Source organism: Eurypyga helias, unplaced genomic scaffold (genome assembly GCF_000690775.1).
Source record: "Eurypyga helias isolate BGI_N326 unplaced genomic scaffold, ASM69077v1 scaffold11787, whole genome shotgun sequence".
Taxonomy (NCBI): domain Eukaryota; kingdom Metazoa; phylum Chordata; class Aves; order Eurypygiformes; family Eurypygidae; genus Eurypyga; species Eurypyga helias.
The window spans coordinates 59391-79062 of NW_010263783.1; the positions used below are offsets into that span (position 1 = coordinate 59391).

General features: G+C 41.4%; 1 protein-coding gene across 1 annotated transcript in view; it reads right to left on the reverse strand.

Moving 5' to 3' along the window:
• WWC2 (WW and C2 domain containing 2) overlaps positions 1-19672 on the reverse strand; it is a 60212-nt gene that overhangs the window by 23799 nt on the left and 16741 nt on the right. The window contains exons 4-10 of the mRNA XM_010156192.1: positions 16870-16949; positions 13357-13486; positions 11717-11863; positions 10657-10730; positions 6147-6389; positions 1461-1550; positions 397-1010 (exon numbers count right to left, since the gene is read on the reverse strand). Of these exons, the coding sequence (XP_010154494.1) occupies positions 397-1010; positions 1461-1550; positions 6147-6389; positions 10657-10730; positions 11717-11863; positions 13357-13486; positions 16870-16949 (1378 nt within the window). The remainder of the gene's footprint in view (positions 1-396; positions 1011-1460; positions 1551-6146; positions 6390-10656; positions 10731-11716; positions 11864-13356; positions 13487-16869; positions 16950-19672) is intronic.

Sequence of the window (19672 nt, forward strand, 5' to 3'; positions counted from 1 at the left end):
AGTGTGCAACTTATTCTCGGTGAGAAACAAAGCATGTGATTTCAAGCGACCGAAAACTGGCAGAGGGTATTTTTGCTCCATCCCCATGCATCCTGACAATACCTAGGAACACCATGCACCTGTGTCCTTCAAGATCCAGCTCCAGGTTGTTCTGTTATGTTTTCATATACATGAACTTCCCTTGCGGGACAGGTATTGAATAACGCGGATGGGATCGGGGTGATCATAGCTCTCTGCAGCCAAGAAGTTATGCAAGGTCCCACTGAGTTACTGACTGCCCACCAACATTAAAAGATTGTTAGTGCTTCAGCTGCCTGAGGTACCTCCCCATTCAGGAGCCCGCGGTTAGTTCAAAATTTTCATGTAATACATGCATTTGACATTAGATTTTATTACCTGAATTTCCTTCATGCAGAGAAGGCAGAGGCTGCCTAATGCCTTCATTGAGATCTTTATCATCTGTAGGATTCTGAGATCCTGCTCTGGCTTCAGAGTCCAGTAATATTTGGTTCTCACAGAGACTAATGCCTGCAAAATCACCCGAAAGGTCACAGTCGTCGAAGTCCGTAGTGAGGTGATGCAGAGGGGAATTTTGAGCAGACACTGAAAACGCAGCTTCTAAAACCAAAGGGGAGCCCGGGGGGGACAAGGAGGAGAGCGAGGATCTGGAAGACAGTGATGTGACAGATTTGGGAGGTTCAGTCAATTTGGGATGGTCTGTGGCTGAAGGAGAGTCACTGTAACCCAGTCTCCCATGGGAACCGACCACTTCGTTTTCATGAATAGTAGTGATTGGCCCTGAAGGAATGTAACCACTTTTCTCTTGCAATATGAAGTCAAGTTTGTACTGATAGTCCAAATCTGTTCCTTGATCGCCTTGGGTGTAGTAGAGATCCATGGAGCTGAGCGAGTTCAGCGACCCCCTGCTCGACGTGTTCAGAGATCCCCGGCTGGATGCCAGAGATCCCAAACTGCTCCCTGAAGACACAGATAACGTACTAGCTGAGAGGCTGCAAAGAAAGCACAAACACGCACGCTGACGTTACCAAACCAAAGCAGCACAAAAGGGTACAAGCTGAGATAAGGCTGACTGGCGCTGCACTACAAACATTTACAACCCAATGCTGCTCGGAGGGTTGTTTCTTTCAAGCACCCTGCTAGGTGTAGGTCAGCGTGCCCATCCTGCACACCATCAGGGCAATTTATCCAGCTTACAGCCTGCTCCTAAAGCTCATTTTCTTCAGGAGAAGGCTGCTGATTTGACAAACTGAAATGATAAAGACACACCAGGTTTCAATGGTGGCAAAATGCTTGAAGCTATTACACTTGCATTTTCTTAAACATTAAACAAATTTTGCTCAGCTTCCAGCTAAGAGAAAAACCTAAGGATGAAGTTCAGACAGCCAGGTCCACTTGACTGTTGCTGAGAAGAGGTTTTACATTATCCAGTACAGTCTCACCTCCTAAGCTGTGAATGCAAGTAAGTAGTTAGCTTGGTCGTTTCTTCAAGTTTCTGCACCAACTCTTTTCTTCGCTCTTCCAATTTCAATCTGGAAAGAGAGGCACACGTAAGTATAGGAAAACATTACAGAATAAACTGGGGGTTAAAATGCTTTCTCGGTAAGACAGAAACAAAATGAAGATCCCTCATTTCCATCTGGTTGCCAGCTACTGAAATCCAAGAGACCATGTTAGCTCTCAGTCCCGCCGTAAAGCTCCAACCGCTTCAGCGGAGTGGCTTTACCTGCAGAATACTAAGCGCTGTAACAAACCTGCTGAGCGTGCAAGCGAGCAGAGTGTTGGGACATTCACACTGTACCAAGTGGAATGCGCACCCAATAAAACAGTAACAGATGAGCGCTGGGAAAATAGCTGCAACTTTGGGAAAAGATCTGCGCTCACAGAGTTTTAATAAGCCATCTATGTAGATGCTCCTGACTTCTTAAAGTTTCTGGAAAACACCCCTACAGAACACTAACACCAGTGCTGATTACACAAGAACTTGAGGTAGCACTGCAGAAAGTTTACAATTAAAGCACTCCCTTCGATTTTAGCGTCTTCATCTAGAGACAAAGGCAGTAAATCAAAGCAGCATTCAAGCACAAGGTGCTGAGGTGATGGGCCATATTTAGGAGTCCTTGGTAAAGATTTCTACATCACCAACAGCTTTCCCATCACCTCAGAACCACACAGCATTGTAATGCTCATTATTATCAAGCTTCACCTTTATGAAAAAGCAGGATTTATTGCCTTCTGCACTGTTAGTCCGCCTAGCTCTAAACTCACAAATGGCAAAACTCTCCCATTCCTTTCGGCTGGCTGCTAGTAGAAAGGATTCACTAACCTTTCCAGTGATTTTTCCTTTTATAATTCCCTTTTATCGCTCCATTTACAACACCAAATAAATTGCCTTCCCTCAGTGGATGCAGCTAAAACCCTCCTGCAGTTGTGGATTCTCCTCTAGTCCCTGCTCAGTCAAGTGATTCATGTCACAAGCAACAAATGTGATAAATTAAATTAAATCTAATAAATTAAAATTCAAATGCAGAGAACACTTCAAAGAACAAAAACCAAAAATCAACCGCTGCTTTCTTATGCAAACTGAATGAAATACTCAAGGGTTCCCAGAATTCACTCTCTGGGTGTCAGATACCAGTAAAAAGACATTAAGTCCTCAATTCAGCAAAGCATGAAAAGCACTTGCTTACACCCATGCTTATTCAGCGAGCAAATCTGGGTTATGCAAAGGTGAATAAGTTATCCCGGGGTCAGCCAGGGTGTGAACTTCCACTCCACTGCCTGCGCTCTTACACCGCAGGAACGTGTTCATCTGCCAAGACTGTTAAAAGCATACATGGAATTCCATTCTTGGCTCAGGCATACACACACACGGGTTTCCAAACCAAGAATTGTGCTCGTCTGTGGTATCACACACACTTTCCTACCATTTTACTATTTATCACTGCCTTCTGTCTTCTCTTACAGGCTCATCGATCCTGCTTTTCCCAAACGACAGTGCTCTGCACTCACTCTTTTGTGGCTTTTCACTAAGGAACTACCACTTTACATCCAGGGAAGAGGCACAGAAGTTGCTCTATGTGTTCAACTACTAATGGCAAAAGGCAAGAAAGAAAATTAAAAGCTTGGGAATTCCCCCGGAGCCCTCAAAACAAACACGTATAGCCGTTCCACTGAATTTGTACTATTAAACTAGAAGGTTTGTTTTCCTTCATTACCCTTAGGAGGTTGATGAAATACAGTTTATCCCATATGATTTAGCTCCTGAAAAAAAACCACCATTCTTTCCTAGATGTAATTTGATCTACTAGTAATTAAAGAAGTAGTATTAATACCTGTAGGTAAATTTCAGAAAGCTGTTAGTCGCAAGTCACAAACACAACCTAGATGATGAAATCACGCCTGGAAGTTCCAAGACACGCAGGAAATAATTTTACTTTCTCACAACAGAGTTGAGGAAATTTTTTCTCATTCTACAGCGAACCAAATTAAAAACAAACGAAACCCCCAAACTTTCAAACAATGACCCTTCCTTCTTTATACCTGTAATATCCCATGGAAACATCTACACAATCCTCGCGTCACTCACTGCGACATGGGCCTCTCAGTCTCTCCTGCCTGCACCCCCCTCCTCTCTACGTTACCCTGTGACTCCTTGCGGGAGCGACCTGAGCGTAAGACATCTTTCCCCAGTTTTGACCTTAAATGGTAGCCTTGCCGAGAGGGGCATAAATCTTAAAAAAAACCACATTCAGAAATTAAAGTGCACGTACCTCTCACCTTCCAACGCAAACATGCGTGGACACGTATGTTTGTGACAGGCACAAGAGCAGGGCCCAGCTTTGCAGGCACCAGCACAATCGCGTAGTGAAATCCTGCAGCTGTTTAAATGCCTCCGAGTACTTCAAAGACTTTGCCAAGGACTCGAGCAGTAACGGAATCTCCCCGACATGAACGCAGAGGCAAGAGACCAGCAAATACATCTCAACAGTTCCACGGATATTTCTATACAGTTGCTGGAAGGCTTCTTAAAGCAGTCAGAGTACGCCCTGTCTCTGCTTTTCTGAAGCTGATGTGTTATGATTTATACCCTCCCTTCTGTAAACTGATTCTGAGTACATCTACTAGTGGCAATTCCAGCATCCTACTCCAAAATAACCCAGGGCTATGCTATAATGTTTCTGTTTTAAGTCAGAGCAAGCCTTCTGTTTCTTCTCCCTTTAGAACAAAACCCCACAAACCCAAATCCCCTCGTCACATCAAGCTCTGACACAACGCACAGCTTCCTACAGCGTTGCTCCATTATCGGTACCTGTGAAAACACTAGAAACCTGAGGCGCTCACGAGACTTCCCAGAAGAACACAGTAATGGAGCAACAGTGCAGCACTTGGAAGATGGTTTGGCTCCTCCACCAAATGGAGAGGAGAAATCTTTCTCATCTCCAAGAATTAAAATGCTGATGATTGATGAGATACAATTAGCTGTATCCTTTTCTCCAATTAATATTTCAGGAAGTTTCACCATCTGAATCCTTCCACAAAATGAAGATTTTGTGGAATGATTATATCAAACCGCAGAAATAAGCCTCAAAATAGCTTAATGTGAAAGAACTGATGTGCTCTGAAGTCATCAAGGGAGACAGTTTTAATATCATGAAGAGTTGCAGGTAGAAATTCACTGGAATGGCAAAAAAGCGAACCAGAAGCCACCATACGTACTACATCAACCAGCAGCTGACACAAAACTCCACGGTTTCATGAATTAAAAAGAAAAAAATTTGAAGAAAACGGGGACAATTTTTTAAGCTGTAACAACTGGTTGTCTCACTACTCATAGAAAAAAAAAATCTGCTGTTTCATTTCTTCTTGACAGTGGGAGACAATTTTACTTGTCCTTGGAACTCTGAAGTTTGGGGCTGACACGTACAGGAAAATGGTCAGAGGCAGAATTTCTTCGGCACTGAAAAAGCCAATCCAAACACAAGACTAAGAAACCAGCTACCAATTTACAGCACGAGTCACGATTTAGCTCTTACTTGCAACAGCATGTTGTGATTTTATTACTGAGCCTGTACTCTCCGTTTATCAATGGAAGTCAGCAAGCAACAGATCCATGGTAATTTAGATACTACTAACACAGACAGGTAATTTCTGCTGTAGTTCCGATAGGACACAATTCTCCTTCTAAAATACGTTTGGATTATCAATATAATGCAGTTCAAACTATAACGAACTGTACAAATAAGTTTAAAAGTCATGCCTAATACACACATACATACTTTGTAAACAAAAAATTTCCTCACTGCTCAGCTACAGCTTGGGACCCAACTTGTAATGCCACTAACGGGAGTTTTGCCATTCGGTGGAACTGGAGCAGCGGGAGGCGTTTCCTAGCAGAGGGAAATCGGAAAGGCTTACAGTGCTGATTGTGTTACCTCCAGAAGGGATACTACCCAGACAAGCAAGGACGTTTTGTGTTTATTTCATTTTATGTGCGCTAGAGGTGCTCATAAATTTATTTCCACTTACAGTTGATGAAAAGTCCATTTGTGACAGTCACCTTTGATTTTCCCGAACCCTGAATCTGCCTAAAACAATTTACTGGGGGAGTTGCTTCGGTTACCAGTTAGGTAGCAGCAAACTAGGAAACTTTAGCAAGTATTATACTTCTCTGAGCTTTTTTTTTTCCCCCCTTTTGGTGGCATTGTTGTGTGTAACTCAACTCACAAAGAAAGGCTTCAGATGTTGCAACAATCAAGATAATCTCTGTAACCTGAGTTCAAATAGTTTAGGGCTATTATCAGAAATGAGTGAATGATGTATTGCCCTCCTGCTGGTATGTTGACATTCCTCAGTCATTTAACATCTGTCACAGGCATTTTCATGCTGGTAACAAACGCAGAGCAACTGATACTGCAGAGCACCTACAGGGTGTTCGCATTCTCTCACAGTACAGAAGACTTCTTTGTGTTTCTGCCCAGTGGGCTAATAATAAATTTAATTAAGATCTACACAGAACAGTTACTGAAGGAAAACACCCCATCAAGGCACAGTTCAGGGTCTGTAATGACTGCAAGGGTTAGACTGCAGAAAGCAGCATTTAATATCAGCAAAAGACAACCCCTTACCTTTCAGCAAGTGCTTGACTGGGCGCGCTTTTTACAGACAGCAGCTCTTCTTCAAGCCTCTTCCTTTCTGCTTCCAGCTGCTCCAGCTCATCTTGAGTACGTTTGCGCGGTGTAATAAACTGGAGTTCCTTTAAAAGCTCTTCTTTCTCGTTGATCAACATCAGTTTTTCCTTTTCCACATCCAGAGCCCCAGGCCAAGCTTCACTGTCTATCTTAGAGAGCTCGATCTTCAAGTTAGCCATGCTAAAATAAAACAGATTTGTCTCAGCACACGAACCCCAGGAAAGAGAGAAGGGATGCAATATTTGGAAAGGCATCAGGATATGACGCTTTCTACTCAACGTTATACTTCTAATTAGTTTTGTTTCACGAGGATGCAGACTATGCTAGCAAAGCAGGCCACCTCTCCAGGCCAACAAAAAGTTCAGCACATGCATTAAAAATGAGCTGTTCTGGTTCAAATGCTGAGCTGAAGTAAAACTCACGTCAATACAAGCTTTACTAAGAGCGATCTGTCTGGCACCATAGCGGTGGCACTATGCTTTACTCATCTAGGAGGGCGATGGATTTCTCCTAAGCTGATGGAAGCTGACTACTCCTCAGAAACAGCAGTGACCACGGTGAAAGAACGCGCAAGGCAGCAAGGTGCTCAGCAGCACGCACGCACACGAGTCTTAAAAGGCAAAAACATTGTTCTTTTATGGGATTAAAATGAAGGTAACAGGATAGTGGCCACCTAAAGAGAAAGGAGATAATTAACTCAGGAGTCTGTGCAACTGCTGTTCCTACTGCAGAGTTAAGACACCCACGACTTGGTTATCCATACATATTGTGCAGATACACGCCTGTAACGGAAGCAGAAGCTTCCCTACATATTACTGTACTAGAGTTCAGTCCTGATCAAGACAGATTACATCCAATGTTCAGTCTCCATAAGAATTCTGCTTATGGGCTCAGCACTACAGCTTAAACAGTGTTGGCTTTGCAATAAAGACTTGCTGTCCATTGGGAAAGACTAAAAAATTCACTTTATAGGTGCCACATATCTCAGAAGATGGTAACTTTCAGTCACTTCCAGCCTTAGCCACACCTGAACCAGCTGCATAGCTAAGGATAAGGAAGCTTTGAACTACCTAACAGCTCCTAGAGTTCTGCACCTCTGTCTTGTAGGCTGGGAAAAAGGCAGAGAAAGAAGCCAAAACAGCAAGATGTTCCCATACAGTCTAGGGCAAGAGGAACTGATCTGTTACTTTTATTTATCTGTGACTGTCCTAGTTAAATACACCTAAGTCAGCTCAATAACTGATAAAGGTCTGTGCAACTTCAGTGCTACCAGGCACGACCTAAGGTAACGAGCCATGCCACGCTTCATAAATACACACAGATCATTTGGGATGTATAATCTTCCTGCAGTTCTGACAGACTTCTGGGAACACGTTTTTTAATTCCTTCCAGTTTGTTTTCTGTGATAAACTAATAATATCATGCTTGTTTTGTATCTCCAGTATTAATTTTACAGTACATTAAGGCATTTATTTATGGTCAAAGCTAAGAATAGTTAATGTTGTATCTAAGTATCCAATCACTTATACTAGAAGCTTAAGGCCTGCACCTGCTTCCCCCTTTCTTTTTCCATAGGTAACATTTTTTTTTTCCTCATGAGCACCTCAATGAAAAAAACAACAGCTTAAAAAATGAAAACCTATGATCCCACCAAAACCCTGCAAGAACAAGTTTGACTCAGGGTATTTTCACAGAAAGCCAGCACAGAACAAACAGAAATACTACCAGCAGTGCTACCATAACCAAACCATGGGATGGGAGGAAACGGAAGCATTTCGACGTACTTTGCAGCTGTTGCATATATCAACAGTCTTTGGAGGAGCAGTGCTCTGAGGGAAAGCAACCGAGTCATTTCAGACAGCTAATGAAATGTTAAGTCTGTCATCTCCAGGTCACTCGTTCCCGCTAACCTTGTTCTGGAAGTAGCTGCCACTGATGGCTGTTTGATGGCTTATGGGGTGGGATGGTGGTCTCCAAGCAGCTCTTCTGCTCCCTCTGCTCTGCACAACACTCTGCTACCGTAACTGATACTCTCTTCAGCTGCCTCATCCGACAGGCAAAGGACTAGATGGATATGAAAACTGAACGGGCCTCGCTCTTTTGAGGAAGCCCTTGTTCAACAGGCCAACAAGGAGGATTAGCTAGATACTCCCATCAGGGTAGGACTGTCAGCCTGCTCCATCAGACCCTTCAGAATAACAACTTCAACTGAATTTTGCATAGTTAACATCAACGTTCCACCTCTTCAAGACATTCTGCTGGTTAAGCAACGCAAGATATGCAACACAAAAATTCTCTGGTATTTTTCAGATAGAGAAGGTCACTTACAAGATCCTCTCTGCCTTAGTTATTCTAACACAAAACAACTAAGAATTTGAGTGTTTAATATTTTAGAAAAGATTGTCAATACTTATTAACTCATAGTGACGATTACAGCGGCCACCGTAATTAGGGGGGATGTAATTATGTGTTGAACTTTATGTGCAAACGGGTAGGTATCTTCATTATTCCAAGACATGTACACTTTAATAAATTCCCCCTGTAGTCACTGATAAAACCAGTTATGTGCAAACACTTTAAAGCCTTCAGCGATGTCTTCAAGGCATATGATTGTCTTATTTAAAGCTGAAAAGAATATTCATTACTGGGTAGTTTTCAGACTAATTTGAATTAAGATACAATTTAAAAGGAGATAACCTTGAAACACACTGATGTTATATGGGACAGAGTTGTGCAAATGTAGGTACATGAGCTACTGAAATTTCGACCCACGTTCTTGGCTGACTGATCTGGGAGAAAGGAAGATCTTGTGCTGCAGTACTCCATGCCCTGAACACTGTACTTTCTCCCCACTCCCTTAAGGAAGAAGCAGTCAACTGACTTACTGCAAGGCTTTTTTTTTTTTGTTCCTACAAAGGAGAAATAAAACACAATGCTGGGTCTTCCTGAAACCAAGACACAGTCAAAACAAAGAATGATCTGGTTTTGGATCAATTATGCCTGAGAAAAAGTGCCATCTATCTGCATCTAAACCACCAGCTGACAATTAATATTCCGTACATGACGTTCCTGAGCCAAAGCCGTACAAGTTCAATACTGAACAAACACAATAGCCTTAGCACTCTTTGTTAAATGCATTGATTATATAATAAAGTTTTATGATCTGTAATGAGAATATAAACGATTTCTGTTGTTACCGGCAAGGATGGTAGCTACTACTCTATATAAGGAGGTTGTATATTTGAAATCAGGCAAAAAATGTTGTTTGTGAAGCCTCCTGCCTTTAAAACATAAAAACTAAGTATGCCTTTACTTTGTACTTACAAGCTGCAATTTCTTTTCCTGGTTTTCTAATTGACCATGCCACAGTGTTCCAACTGAAATAATACTTAAACCTCAGATTAAATGGCATTTTAGGCACAGTTTTCATCTGGGGAAAAGTACTATCTTTTATTTTACTGCCTTGTTTAGTTCTTCATAGTAAGAAATGAACTGTGAGTGTGGGATAACTTTTTAGATTACTATTCCCCTTAAATTACAAAGTATCTCCATAACAAAAAGGTTGGAACTAGTTGATCTTTAAGGTCCCTTCCAACCCAAATGATTGTATGATGCCCTAACAAAAACTATGGTTTCTGAATAGCTGTCACCTAATTCTGTGAAATGTATTAGAAATCAGTAATGTATGCATTGTGTTTTATTATGAGAGATAACTCCCCCACCCCCCCTTCTTTTTTTGAATAGTAGATCTTCCCCCAGTATTCTGCGGCGCTTCTGGGGCACCAGAAGACATGTCATTCTAGCCCCAAATGTTCTGCTTTCTGATGCCCGTTTCTGAACGCTGTGGTAATTCATCAAAACGGCACTGCTTTCACGAGCAACCACCGCAGAACTTTATGCATTCCACACCCATCAGTGAAGCACTTCCCGATTTCTTCTTTCCTCAGGTTAAGCTCATTAAAAAAAACCAACCCCATCGTGAAAAGTAGTACTAAAATTACCCAAAGTCCCAGGGAAAAAGAGGAATAATTAAGCCTGAATCTGCACGGGAAGTCTGAAGCAATGAGCCTTCAGTGGCACAGTAAACTGAAACGATGATCCCAAAGAAGGATATAATGGACATAAGTGGCCTGGCGACTCCTTTCAGTGGAAAGCCAGCTCACTCGATTCCCTTAATCCTGGGAACTGACATTAATTTCTCTGTCTGCATTTTCTTTCTTAACACATCCAACTTTGCGTTAAACGTAAAACCGACTGTTCAAGAGCACCGACTGCTCCGGAGAGTCTGCGTGCATTCTGAAGGGAAAGAAAGGCTTTGCAGCAGCGCCCACAGTGCCTCCAGAGCGCTTCCCACCAGATGTCACTGTGAGCACGATGTTAGTGCTGCGGAGACCAGACGCCTTCCCCGCTCAAGACTCTCACTTCACAGAGCAACTAACCCTATTACCTTCTTTTTGCCTCTTCGTATTGAAGACTTAGTCTGACCTTCTCTGCTAAATTTGATCTACTTCTTGCTCCAACCTGTTGAGGGAAAAAAACCAAACCCAAAATATTAGCCTTATTACTGTGTAAAACTGTTAAATGGATCAACAAAACCTATGCACAGGCTCGAAAAATCACGACTTAAAAAACCACAAGCCATACCCACCTGCAGCCACACACTTGCTGCTAAATGCCTCGTTAGGTATCTACTCAGATGTACAAAACAGTGCTGTTTTCTTTCTGATCCAGTTCATCTATTTTTAACCACTGTACTACCAATTGTCCATATTCCATCAGAGTAAAGCAAGAGCACTTTCAAAGAAAGCTTGCAGTGACTGCACCAAAATTTTGATCTCCTGCTTTGAACTCTGCTGAACTCAGAATTTAGAAGTAAGTCAGTGCATTTCAAAGAAAGACTTCAATAAACTTGCTTCAAAACACAGACAAGCTTAGCTCTTTGTTTGGAAAACCTTGTACAGTCTCTCCCTTACAAACTTAGCTCACAGAACATCAAAGAAGGTACCAAAATTAAGCACAGCTTTCTGTGTATGTAAATATACTGTCAGTGAAACAGAGAAGGTTTTAATGAATCACTGAACAAGCAGTTCCGCTAACAGGATTTCAGCTGTGTGGAATGAAACGGCACGTTTAAATTCTGAGATCTTGTTCCTGAAAATTAAAAACATCTTCATATTTAATTAAGTCTGTAAGGTGAAACATATCCTATAGACAGCTCCAAAAAATACTATCTACTTATGCTGATCTTTGCTGTACTGGAGCTATTTGACTAAATCAAACTGTCATAAATGCTTCATGCCAAAGGTATAAAGTTCATCTGAATCTTGATTTAAATTTTGAGGAGGAAAAACTGGTAACTGATTCTAAATGGTTCTCTCTCCAACACGTGCATCTATATATACACACCCCTATCAGCAACAGTAAACAGCCATTTGATTCCAATTCCATTAACTCCAGCATTTGGATTCAATTTCTCTTTACATCTGACAACATGGAAAAAAGCTCACCTCACCAGAAACGTCAGTCTGAGACCCTGTATCCAGAGTTTGCCTAGACAAACACAGCTGGGAGTTTACAGAGCTGGAACTCAAGTCTGGTTCAGATGTCCCAGTGGTCTGGTCGAGATTGAATTTCTCTCTCAGCTTTGCAAGACTCTGCCCGGGAAACAGAAGGAGGTGGTGTTGAAGTTCCTTCGTACTTTACCGTGTTTATACCAGTTTATCTCCAAAAAAATGTTAACGTAGAAGACACCAATATAAAAATTCTGGGTTTACTTCACATTAAGTAAACTATCATTTTAACCAAGCTGTTGGTAGGTGACACTTTGTCATAATACAAAATCTGCTCCTGTGGTTTTGTGTCTCTTTTGGTTTTGTGGGGTTTTTTGTTTGTTTGTGAGTTGGGTTTTTGGTGGGCTTTTTTGGCTTTTCGAGGGGTTTTTTCCCTTTTACTTGACAACCAATTACATACTTGGCTGATTGAAAAAAAAAAATCTGCTTTCAGAAAAGGAAATAGGGCAATTTAGATTTGGAAAACTTTCATTGAGTTAGAAAATGTCCATGCATCTCAAAAACATACCTCTTACTCTTGTTCACTTAAAATTGTGGTTTAAAGGTAACATCTACATTGTACCTTACACCCAAGTTCAGAAATCTAGATTCTCTGACTGATGTATAGTGGCTTTTTGAATTACAAAAGTCACAGGCTTCAGTTTCTGCATCTGAAAATAGATTTTAATACTAGTTTGGCTCAAAGAGTTTTGAGAATCCCTTAAAAAGTATAAAATGCAAAGTATTTTTTATCAGGTGTTTGATCAGTTACTCATGTGTCATGGTAACTCCGGCCAGCAAAATACCACGAAGCCAATCTCACATCTCCCCCTCCTGTTCCTCCAGCGGAGGGGGAGAATCAGAGGAAAAAGGTAAGGTAGCTTGTAGAATTGAGATAAGAACTATTTACTAATTGAATATAAATGAATATATAACAATACTAAGTAATTAAAACAATAGAAAATGAAACATGTGATAGAGTTGCTCACCACGCACCGACTGATGCACAGCCAGGAGCTGAGTAGTGAGAGTCAGAATCGGACAGCTTGAGAGCCGGAGCCCGAGAGCCATTGCAGCAGAGTCCGAGCGCACCCCATGAGGGACAGCGCAACCAGGAAAGCCAACCGCCCCACCAACTCACTGATGAACGCACTAGCAAAGGAGTCAGCAACACTAACTAGTCAGTCGCTAACACAGGAGTTAGCGAAGGAGTTGAGGAGCTGACAGAGGAGTTAAAGGAGCCAGTAAAAGAGTGTAATGGCCTCCCAGCCCACTCCCCGCTTATGTACCGAGCATGCCGTGGTGTGGAATGAAATACCCCTTTGGTCAGTGTGGGTCAGCTGTCTGAGCTGTGTGTCCCCACGCTGCCTGTAGCGCGAGAGTTGGGAGCGCAGCTGCAGTATCAGAAGCTGGGGAAGACCATGAATTTGGTGCAGGCGCGCCAGCTAAAAAGACACCTTGTCAGTACCCTTCTCAGGGCAAATCTAAAACGCAGCTTCATGCCAGCCACTGTGAAGAAAGTTAACTCTTTCCTGACTAAACCCAGCACATCATGTTAAGACAAATTCACACAAAACTATATTAACCATTCAAAATACCTTCATTAAATCTTGTTTTTCTCGCTCTCCTGAACTTATTGCCTTTCTGATAGACTTCAGTTCACTAAGGATGGCTTTGGCCTCACATAGTTCATACCCACTCTGGCCTCCAGACATTTTTTGGTCAATCCTGTGGAAAGGGAGAATATTAATACTGCATACAGAAAACAATATTAACGTCTCTGCTCTTCTGCTTCAGGCAGAAGCATAGAGAACAGAAAGGAAAGAAATAAGACAACATTTCCTGCAATAGACATGCAAAGAGGAAAAAGGACATTGAGGTCTCCACTAAAATACTTACTACTTAATCCTTGGCAAAAATGTCAAGCTATCTACCACATACACAGTGCCCAGTGGATGGGTTTTGCTGACAGCAGCAAATTTCCATGGGAAAATACTTAGGTTGGCTTTAAAACCACCTCAGCTAAACTACTGGGGCCTTACCAAAGGCAGAGCCTCCACAAACAGTTCTAGTTGATCCAGTCTTAAAGACTTAAGGGGCACAGAGCACTAAAGACTCCTACACAAGCTACCAGCAGTATTCCTGACAGCACTGTCAAAATTCCCATCCCCACTGTAACGCTCTGCAGCACAGAAGCAGCTTTTGAGTACACCTTTCATTCTATTCATTATTTGCAGTCCTTACAGAAGCAGAATTTATTAGTGGCAGCATTCCTCTACCCAGACTGAGATCAGGACGTGGGCAGACAGGCAAGCTTCTTGGTAAAGCTAATCAGCCTGGCAGAGAAGAAACGAAACCAGCTCCATTCTGGTCTCAGCTTCCCTCTCATTCACCCTAATCCTAGGCATTAGCAGTCTAGAACAGCTGTTCTGCTCAGCCAGTCACCAGGCTCTCTTTATTCACAAAATCCCTGGATAATTAATACCATGTGTCATACATCGGATACTATATTAAATTCCTGGACTATAAATGATTTTAAAAACTGTAACTTGAAGATAACAGAATGAAAAAGCCCTCAAACTCAGAGGTAAAGAGATATTTAATTTTAGTGTTTTCTTATTTACTTCAAGAATTAAAGTTTGCAAACACATTCTTCTGACCTCTAGTTTAACTGAATATTTCATAGCATCACAGAAATGGCTGCAGCTATGCTTCACAAAATTAAAACCAACAGCCGTCTTCACAAAAGTCAAGCACCTAGTAGAGAATACATTCTCTTTTAATGCAATTGGTTTCCTGCTTTTATCATCGTCCATCATCTTTGCCGAAGACATTAACCTTGTGGGTGAGACACGAACAAACATTTCACGATCAGAAGCGATCTTGAGCATCCCCTACAAGAACAGAAACTCACACAAACACCTGTAACAGTATTCTATTTTGCTGCCAGCTCTGTGCACAAAGATACCACGGTTCTGAAGTGGCCTTTGAGGCTGTGAGCACGTCTGTTTTCCTTTCTCCACATTTCAGTTTTTGGACAAACCAGAACTGCGTTTGTGTAAGAAAATTACCTATGTGACTCAGCACTCAGATTCCTATTCAAGGATGTATTTGTTTCAGCTTGAGGGTTCCTCAAGCTCTTTTGCAGGTAGGCATGCACTGTCAGACAACACTCAATTTTTGGTAACTTATCAGGTCACCAAAGGTCAGAGAGATACAGGATATGCCAATAATTGCAATCGTGAATGAACGGTTGGGTAATACACCACATGCTGCCTAGTAATATGATGTGCCACATTCAAATCACAACTGCATTATTCTGTGTATAATTAAGATGGACAAGAAGGATCTCTGGCATAGAAGATATTCCATCTTCCTGTTTTAAATTAATGGGATTAGTACTGTTTGAAAGTGGCTGACAATTTCAAAAACAAACGTCCATTGTGTTTCTGTGGAATGCTGTTGACAGTTTCTGAAACATGCTTTGGATTCCTATCAAAATGGCTTGTGAGCAAGCTGCTTTAAAACAATACTTCATTGTTGAATTAATATAATAAAACCAGCATGATTGGCTAACCTTTAATCCTGGGACAGCAGCATGAGTTTTTATTACCTTAAGCTTTAGAATCAATACGTCTTTCTTCTTTTAAATTTTGCTTCAAATGAAATTTGATTTACGGTTAAATAAATTCAATCAACTATCCTTTTCTCCCTTCACTCCTTGCTAGTCTTTGTATTTAAATAACAAACAAATCTTGCATTTGTGCCTCAGTCAAACTGAAGGAGGATAGGGACTTGACTGGCATCCTCCTAAGGTGCTGAGGGTTTTCAGTTCCCAACTGACTTCAAAACCTTCATACCAGAAAAGTATTTTTTGTCCATTCTGACATGTCTCTAATTATGACTGGCCATTTTCCTGGACCAGATTTTTGTTCTCTCACTTAAAAAAATTCCTGAATAGAACTGATCTATTAAAATGCACAGGCAATAGCCTACAAGATGTTTTGGTTAGAATTGGGATTAAAGTCTAATCTCTCAGCTAAAAAACCACAGATGCTCCATCATCCTTTGCAAACTACTTCTCTGCATTTTAGTACTCTACCTGGAAGATGGAAACGCACTTCCCGTCTCCCACCCTTCATCTATCTTCCCTATACATTCTGCAAGCTCTGCCGCCCGGACAGAGGCTGTTACTTATCTGACACTATGCTGCCGTACGCAGGAGGTCCTGTGAAGAAAGCTGAACGAACGCAGACAATATTACATTAACGCGGCACCGTTGCTTCTGCCACCGGAACTAAGTGCGCTGGAAGCACACAGCTCTGCATTTTACTGCGTAAACGTGCCCTTAATGTACGGGTACACAGCACAGTACAGAAAACAACTGGTGTTAATGCATTTCTGTTCACGAGTCACGAAAACACGCTTGTTCGCAAGGTTTCCTCTGCAGCAAGTTCTCTGTGCTGTCAGTTCCAGTTAATGTTTCAGGGCCCAAGGCTGTAAGTCAGGAGCAGCAGGAAGTGCTCCGACCAAAAAAATATAATAAAATCACTCCCTAAGAGTCCAGCTGGTTAGACACCCAGAATGCTCAGCCAGCCCAGCATCGGCCCTTTGGACACCAGGCATCCCGGGAACTGGAATGAAGGAAGTCAGGTCTCTCACACTCAACTTGTGACTCATTCCAAACCCTGCACAGTTGTGCACCATTTACTCCCCCGAGAGCAGCACCCTTCTCTCTTTCAAGCTCAGAGGTGGGGAAGGAGGAAAGACACACCTAATTGTTTTTTCTTATTTTTAACGTCTTAAACAGGACACGCAAAACAACTGACCTCTTCCTCGAGACACTTAACCACCCCCCTTCTTTCTGCCTCTTTGCAACACAAGCTACCTCATGGAAAAAAACCAGGAGGGGGACCAGATTTCTCATGTTAACCTTGCACAACAGGTTTGCCATTTCGACCGGTTTCCTGCTTCCTAAATACAACAAAGAGTTATTAGATTCTCATTTTTGCCCCCAATAATTCCCTCACAGAAGATGGACCAAAGTCCATGCCGAAATAAGAAACCAGGCAACTGAATTAAGTCAGTTTCAACTATTTTCTGTTACTCACTGTTGCAGTGTTTCAAAGCCCTGTTCCTTGTACAGCAGCTCTTGCTTCATCTGAGAGAGTTCCCTCTTCAGCTTCTTAACCTTGTGCGTTAAATCAAAGCAAGAGTTAGAGAATTCCTCTTGTTAAACTGCGTAACACACGGCTTTGAACAATTAATGTATCCTCTACATCAGATGAGACAAGAAAAGAGAGTAAATTGCTCTACTGGCACACATTAAAAACAAAAGGATCTGTTCTCTTCCCGGTGTCTACGGGCAACATGCTTTAGTATTAAAGGGACACAAGCAGATTAAATCACATTCCTTATTTGTATCGATACCACACTGTGTTATTAAACCTGAGAGAACTTTAACAAGTAATTTACTTCTCACTTGTTAAGCATGCGTTCCAACTGTCCTACAGAGACATGCCTGTTTATTTTTAGGCTTATTATATTTTCATTTTTTCATTCCAGGAAGCTCTCAAGACATATGCACTGGAAAAGACAAAGTATGGACTTTTTTTTTTTTTAAAAAAAAAACTATGAACCATCCTTTCTTACAAAGCTTTACAGACACTGGATCCCTAAATATATCATTCACATTCATCTAATTTAAAGACAACAATGACTAAATGCATTTGGATCGCAAATATACGCGACTATTTAATAGAATTCTCTTTGGCAAAACATTCCCTGCTTTCCCTCCATTTGCATGCTCAATTGCTTTTTAATCTTAATATTGCTATTTCAGATGTTAGCAGCTATGAGTGCACTACAAAATATTTATGAATCAAGACTAAATAAAAAATTCCTCCATTTAATTTTTTATGTCACACCTCCCAAACGTACTAAAACAAAGTTTCTGGACCACTTATAAAAGAAGTGTACTGTAAGAGAAAATCAAACACCTCGGCATAAGCAGAGAGAGAAATGCCTCCTTGAAATGTGGAGTCCCAAATTTTGCTATTTAAACATCTATATCTGGTTCGTTTACACTCTACATACTGGCCAAATATTGTTAGGCTTTTTAACTTTCCAATCAGTAAGGTGAAAAAAGGAAAAGCCTGCTGGAAGTCCTCTGCTCTCACCTACACTGGGAAATTCTTGCTTGTTTTCATATAGGTCCTCAGATATTCAACTATTTTGAAAAACGGATTACATTGAAATAAAGGATTTTGAACACTTTAATGAAATTAATTTTAAAATATGTCTCCGGGAGTTTTTGTATCCAAATCCCCTTAAACTTCCTACTTGGTGCTATTCTTTCAATAAAGAATAATTTTTAAGAAGTGAGATTCCCATCGTGCCAGGTAACCAACAGTACTGAGCACAGCAGCTGCTGTAGCTCTACAAGAGACTTAAGAGTGCTCTGCATGTCTAAAATAACGAGCGATTTGGGGGGTTCTTTGTATGGGTTTGTGAACGATACTTAGGTATTGAAGTTTGCAGCCTCTGCCTAATGAATCTTCCGGGACAGAAATAAAATGCTTTCAATCTCCATTTTCACCAGAGCAAAATCTGTTCTCTAGATGAGGGGTTAGGTTCAGGATTTTAGGAACTATCATCACTAGGTTGTTTTACTTGACAGAAAACTGGTTTTATTTTGATCATAACGAATAGTTAGCATGATAAATAGGCAATGTTTTCAAGTACACTTTCAGCGCTCCACACCAATTTCTTCCCAGACTGTCACGGACACCCCGAGAATAATCTCTCAAGTGTTCTGATCAAGGTTATAGAAAAAGAACAGATATCACCTCAGGTATCACCAACAGATATATGAAAGAAGTCCCAACTTTGCTGAGAAACACAGAATGGCTCAACTTTTTTATTTTTTAAATCAGAAATGTGAACTTATAGTAAGTAGCAGAAGGCACACTTGATTTCAACTTAGAGGATTGATCTCTCCAAAACCCGTACATTTTTCCTCAAGATCATCTTCTGAGTGTCCTCTGCTGTAATTTGTCATCATTTCAATGATCAAGAAACGTGAGCTAGGCACATTATCCTAGAAGGATGTGACCTACATCATAATATAGACCCTGTGTTTACCGCATCATATTTGCATTAAACTATTCTTATGCGCCTTGTCTTCTCCAAAACTTTCATGTAATTTCCCCCCTTGTCACAACTCTTCACTTGTTTTATCCTTCACCCCCTTCCTACAGCTTCTGCACATTATCTTAAGTCACCTGACAGGCTTCTCGCTTCCTCCTTCTCAGCGCATCTTCAAGTGGGCTCCTGTGCTAACCCCCTTCTATTCCCGGCACTCAAGTACTAACGGAACAATGACAAAAAACCTCTTGATATTTTATAAAGTGCCCCCCCCCACTCGCTGCATATGCATAAACCATACTGTGATCACATACGCTTTGTGTTGGTTGAATTACCTTACCCATTACACTACTTAAGACCCCAAATGGCCCCCCTCGAAGTCCGCTGCAGGATCAGATCCTTCAATTTTGATCTTGTGAGAAAGGTCTTTCTTCTCCTGCCTATTTAACAGCTGTCTGATTTCTATCACATTTTCTCCACAACCTATAGTGCAATAGGCAATTCCTGTATCCAGCAGGCTCCACATGCAGGCATTAAGCACAGCTAACATGGAAAAGGCCAACAGGCAAGACAGAACTTCCTCGAAAGCCGAGTTTTCCCCTCCAGCCACCTGACATAACCAGTAACCTCAAGCCAGTGAGAGAAACAGGTTTAGTACATCTGACCTAACAGTTCACTAAACAATGTGCACATTCTGAGTAGCTGGCTAGCAGCTTACTAATGATTAACTTTGCTCCTCATCAAGTCCACGCATGCATATACCGTAAA